Raw genomic sequence first — 6,000 nt, forward strand, 5'->3', positions numbered from 1 at the left:
CAGAAATTATTTTTAACTTGTTGTCTCCGATTCCATTTCCAGGCATGAAATGCGCTTTTTGCTGCCTACCTAGTGTTGGCGAATTGTCGATATGAGAGTTTGAGACTTTCCCAGGTCTGGGCGACTCCTGCAGTATTCCTGAAGTAGTTTCTAATAATAATGGCCTCCATATGTAGCTCTTGTTCGTGTAAGTTTATTTTTATTTGTAAGACTTTGAATTTCAAAGCAACGTTTGTTTAAGATAGGTGGTTTTAGTTTTTGCGTCAATTTTGCCAGCCCGCAATCTTGACAGAAAATGATATTTCCCTAAGATTGCGTCACTCAAAATAATGCGCGATTTTCTAGATAGTTTTTCATGAAATCCAGCACTTCGAGAACGAACACAACCGCTAAGTATTAAAAGTTAGTGGAAGAACTTTAAAGTTGCGCCAAATTTTACAAGACACATAGTTCTTGGATAGATCTTTCGTCAACATAACATTCTATCTTATGAATCGGGGCTTTTCTGAGTCTGATTTGTAGGTTTGAAATACTCTGGAATTAATTTTTTGAGTACAGCAAAAGTGTTAAAACACCCCAGGATGATCGAGGATCGTGAACTTTCAGGAGAAAATCAAAGAGAAAAACAGAAGCAAAATAGAAACAAACCCACACTGTTCAAATGTTTCCAATGTCCCAAATGTTTCCATTTAAAGGCATCAACTGCAAAAGCCAATGCCATGAAAATAAAGATTTTTTTGATAGCCATTTTGATCGTGTTTTCACTTGGAAAACAAGACGTTATGATTTCCCAAAACCTAACGTTCTACTAATAGCAATGATCAGCGGCGTAAAATTTAAGAGTAACAAAGAAGTGTCAAGCGAATATTGCTGTAAGCTTTCTAATGTATCCACGCTGAGAAAACTTGCTCTGCATAATTCGTACCAGAAGGCGAACCATCATTATTGCTGTGCAATCACACCTATTTTGATGTAAATCAAACTCTCAAGAACGAACAAAGAATTCTCTTACATCCAGAAATAAGGTACCCTCACCATACTAACCTAAGAAAAGCCACGTTTTCGAGAAAAGAAAATAAGTATTTTTTTATAGGATTGAGGATCCTAAACTTTAAACTAATCCATCTCTGAAGATTTAGATATATGAAAAGTAGTAGGACCTGTTTATTTGTACCCAATTCCAGCTCCTAGTTGGCTTGTTAGCTCAATTGGTAGAGCGCTGCACCGGTATCGCAGAGGTCATGGGTTCAAATCCCGTACGGGCCTAATCCATCTCTATCCAGAACTTTTGAGCAATTTTCGACCATTGCTTTAAATTATTCCGCTAAACAACCATATTGATTTTTAGTGACCTCTCGTATTTTTCAGTTTTACCTATTTCTTAAAAAACGTGGGCAACAGTTACCTGAGGCAAATATCTTCCCTTTTATTCAGGTCTTAATTTAGCCGGAAGGCTCTTTGCTTACTGGGAGTTGTTCGGTCAGGATTGGGCGTAACAAAAGATTCTATATCATCCTTTTGTTTTTCATCTTTTCCTTTCTGTTTTTTTTTTTTTCGACAAGAAGGTAGATATCAAATCTTACAGTCTATAGATATAATGTCTCTAATATTTAAACATAGATTTCAGATCAAAATTTGGGTTAAAATAAGGTGATTGTATAGTTCACGGGGAAATTATGGGGAGTGGAGACTCTTGAATATTCATGAATTTGCCTTGTTCCAATATTCTATACACGATTTCTCTTTCTTGCACAGAATCGAAAGGTTAAAGGTGATTGTACGCTTTTTTTTTCCTGAATAACCACTACCCTAAAGCGACCACTCTATAAATAACCGTTTTCAGTTTCTCATTCAAATATAGTTTCCAAAACTCTCTGATATCAAACGACCACTGCTCGACCTCAGATATTTTCGAGGCCAATTTCTTTCGCTTTCTGTTCAGGATAAGTGACCACACGAAGAAGCTTATGAAATCTTTGCATTACTCATGTGCCTGATATCTTTTCTAAAGAGGAAAATGGACAGAAAACAATCATAGCATGCAATGAAGGGATTGAAAGTTTTTTGCCTCAACTGATATCATGTTCCGCAAAAATCAAGAAAAAATGGGCGAGACTCAACAAACACTTCTGACTGCACTAACCTGGTCGATCGTGGAGAGTTGACCGTATTTACTGCGTGTGCTGACTCTTTTCTCGCTGAAAAAACCATTGTAATTTTCTCTGAAATACAGGCTACTAGACACTATTTTTTATTTTAATATTCATTATTTTATTGTTGTTGTTTTTCGCGTTAAAGTCAAAAGCAATATAACTAGTTTAAAACTGTTTCAAGGACAAATAAAAATGGCAAAAATCATCCAGACGTCATCAACACACTATATAATGAAGACTGTAAAAAATTAACACTCAATTAGGTTCAAAGCTCGGGGTTATGTCATATTAGTAAATCAAGCAATGAGATACCAAGTCCCCTTAACATTTCACTTTATTTCAGTCACTTCTATCATCTTAAGAAGTATTTTTAGTTTATTTTTCTCACTGCCCCTCTGACGCATCCTATTTTTCTTCTGCGATACAATCGTGCTTTGAACTTGTACAGTCCCTGCAAAATCAAAGAAATAACAGAATTTAGTAATTAAGTTTTCATATTTTTAGCCCAACCTGCATTAAGTAGCACCGTATCTTGCGGTCACCATGTATTACGCGGTCGGTTGTCAAAGTGCCGAATTTTTTCCCTTAGTTACTGCGATTTTCATTTCTATTAAGTGGTCACTTCCATTAAACGGTTGTGGTCACCCTTTTCTGGGTATCAGCGGCCTTTTTGTACTGACCTCCACTTGTACTAAACGGTCACACGAAACGGAACTCCTTATATAAAACTGAGAATATTCTCTAAGTAAAATCTTTAAGTAAAATCTAATCCATGTTTTTCTCCCGAAATCAATATTAGCAACACATGTGAGCGGGCTTTAGTATATTAAGAGATCGATTATAGGGTAAAAGGGTCTGATTATTTTTTTTTAATACGCCAATTTGGTCAAACCTGCTTTAAGCAGTCAACCTGTATTAACTGTCGATCATTTCGGCATTCCTTTTTTTCACCGCCCAATACAGGTTTGACTTTATTACACAAAAGCTGTGACAGCTAAATGTGCCTATAAATGAGAGCATGTAAACGCGGTTAAAACCTTTTGGATTCCTACCTATGTTTAAAAATATTTCATAAAAGTTATAGACGACTCTTTGCATGTTTAAACTCGTCTGTTATACAAAGCCTACTCGAGAGTTCGGAGAATTCTTGGATGTGTGTCAGGTTTGCGTAACAGTCTCAGGTTCTCCCAAGCTGCCTTTGTGTATAGATTGTTATGTAAAAACGTAAAAAGTCATTCCGGTATGGCCTAATTAAAGCGATGATAAAAGTGTTTACTTCCTAACCTTTGGTAGGAGTTTCAGCAGCACACGAAAGCCACGGGGCAGACGGCGACGTATTGCTTTAATATTATATGTACCTCTCCGTAAACCATATCTACACTTTACTCCTTTCAAAACCTTCGCAATGTCGGTGCATCTCACCCTCCCATTGCTTCAGACAAGAATAATTCAAGGAAAATTAGTATTAAGTCAAAGTAAGTCATAAGTCGAGGTAAAAAAAAGCAATGAATGTACTCCAGCCTAGTTGCAAACGCAGCCGGAACTTATCCATTGTAAGCCTACTCCCCAACATTTCATTAAGCATCCCTGACAATTCACTGCTACTCATTTACACTCCTGGGTGGAGACAGGCACCAAGAGAGTAAAGTTTTAGCCTAAGACCTGAACCTCTCGACCCAGTTCACTTTGCGCCTCCCTCATCAGTTCATAGTTGTAGTGTATCATTTGATTTAAATCCAATTACTCATATCCCAGATACAACTCGGATAAGATTTTGACTTAGCTACAATAGAGAGTAACTGTGTACTTTTTATAGATACCGCTAGTCGTGCATTTCACGTCCCACACTTTTATCAATATATTATGATGTTTACTCCAATCTTTAGTGAAACGACAAGGTTTTAGAAATGTACAGTACTTGTAATAGAATTGCTAGTTTGCTTTAGGCTTTAACGACTAACGGGTAACCAAAATGATACAAATATGTTGCAGATGGACAAATTTTATTGTTCACTTTTTTCACGACTAACTGTTAAAATTTGTCAATTTTTACACCTTAGAGGCTAAATTCTTTGCCGTTATTCGGTTATTGGTTTACACCGTTGAGACCGTCTCTAGGGAGGCAACCTCATTGGCGTCAAGGCCGTAAATGAAATCTTCAATAACAGCAAAAGATAGAATCAGGAAGTTTCATTGCTCAACATACCAAAATCTTCTAAGATAACGGAACTTGCACAAGTCCCGTCTCCTCCCTTTCTTCATAATTTTAACACGGTATCTGAATGATGACCCACGCACAAATCTGGCAATTCTTACTCTTCCTCTGACGGTAAGTGTTCTATCATTTCTTCTCAAAACATTCGGACTGAATGACAACTTATAAGGCCGGATCGTCCCTTTTTACGTGAGAGGTAGAGTAAACAGAAACTATTTAATATATTAGGAATGGAAATGGGAGTTAAATATATAAATGGAAATTTAGCAGTGGACATTCCACTAGGTGGCTCTTCTTGTCCACTATTTCCAAGTCCAAATGGAATTTGAATGTTTGTTTTCGTGGAGGTAGCGAGGAAAAAAAAGGAACCCAGAGAAAAATCCTCAAAGCAAGGACGAGGACCAACAACAGACCCAACCCACTTGCGAGCGCTCTCACTACCGCGATATCCCTGCTTCTATAATTTCAGATGATCTTGATCAACATAACAAGGATTTGAATTGACAAAAATTTTGAAATCTTTAAAAGTATATGATAGGTTCGAAAGTGGGTGGTATGTTCACTCGGGCTGTATGATGTAGGTAAAACAGTATAATGCTTTTATGAAATTATTATTCTGTGACTATCGGTGTTCGGTTTTAAACTTGAAAAGTCAACATATTTATCTCACAAAAAATGAGATTCTGCCATCCCTTTTCTGAGGTGTTATAAAAAGCGACACGAAAACTTTAGACCTCGTTGTCTGACGAAAACCAGCAGTATAGCAATCGAAACATCGCAATCATAACACGATTGAGAAGCCTAACTTACTTCGAAAGACATACAATTAATCTACAAAACCACCATGAACAACAGCCCTTTTCCTCAGGCTCCTCTAGACATACTGAAAAAGTTCTTTTGCGATGGACAAGAGAATGAATGATTAAGGATTTTGAGCCTTCAGTAGGATTTTTTATTTGAAATAACATAAATGTAAGCTGTGGATACTTACCGCCGCAACTTCTCACCCAAATACCACCAACTACATGAGCCAAAGCGACAATGATGAAGATCTCCTTGAAAGCCATCCTTGCTGTGTCACCACTAACAGACCAAGGCAGAATGGTTTGTTACAGCAGTATTGGTTACTTAAATAACCACAACAAGCAACAATAAATATGTATGGTACTTATCAGGGTAAATTTCATTGGTAACGTATTTACACTTTTCAATTGTCATATCCTGCACCTGCAATGAAATTTATGTATGCGGGGGAGCCATCAAGGGCTCTTCGCTTACACCGTTAAAATCAATCTTTAGCTCTGAGTAAACATCCAACAAGGAATAAAAAAACTAATTGCATGGATTGATCAGATACTTAAAGGAAGTTTCTTGAGTAAATATCAGAAATTTTCTTCAATACGTCTTCATAGCTCCGCACCCTCTTTACTTAGGAGATGTGCCTCCTTCTAGGACAAATCTGCCCTGAGGTAGGGTACTGTGTGATTTCTTTCTCAGCTATTGTCCCAACGCATTCCTTCAAAAAAGTAATGCAAATCTTTTTCTGCGACAGTGACCCGTACTAAGCCAACTTTTCTGAAATCTTTTAAATTTGAGTGATGTGGCAGCGTGGATGCAGTCGTATCCAGGTCT

At 37.2% G+C, this 6,000-nt stretch overlaps 1 protein-coding gene across 1 annotated transcript; it reads right to left on the minus strand.

The window, feature by feature from the left end:
- Positions 1-2,454: 2,454 nt before the first annotated feature.
- On the minus strand, positions 2,455-5,451 carry LOC149047468 (uncharacterized). Its single transcript, XM_089205060.1, has 4 exons — positions 5,360-5,451; positions 4,360-4,549; positions 3,438-3,585; positions 2,455-2,604 (listed from the first exon to the last, which is right to left on the minus strand). Exons 1-4 carry the CDS (start codon positions 5,433-5,435, stop codon positions 2,524-2,526), a joined length of 495 nt encoding a protein of 164 aa, XP_089061186.1. The 5' UTR covers positions 5,436-5,451; the 3' UTR covers positions 2,455-2,523.
- Between the last annotated feature and the right edge of the window lie 549 nt (positions 5,452-6,000).

The sequence above is a fragment of the Pocillopora damicornis genome, chromosome 4 (assembly GCF_964200805.1).
Source record: "Pocillopora damicornis chromosome 4, jaPocDami1.2, whole genome shotgun sequence".
Lineage (NCBI taxonomy): Eukaryota > Metazoa > Cnidaria > Anthozoa > Scleractinia > Pocilloporidae > Pocillopora > Pocillopora damicornis.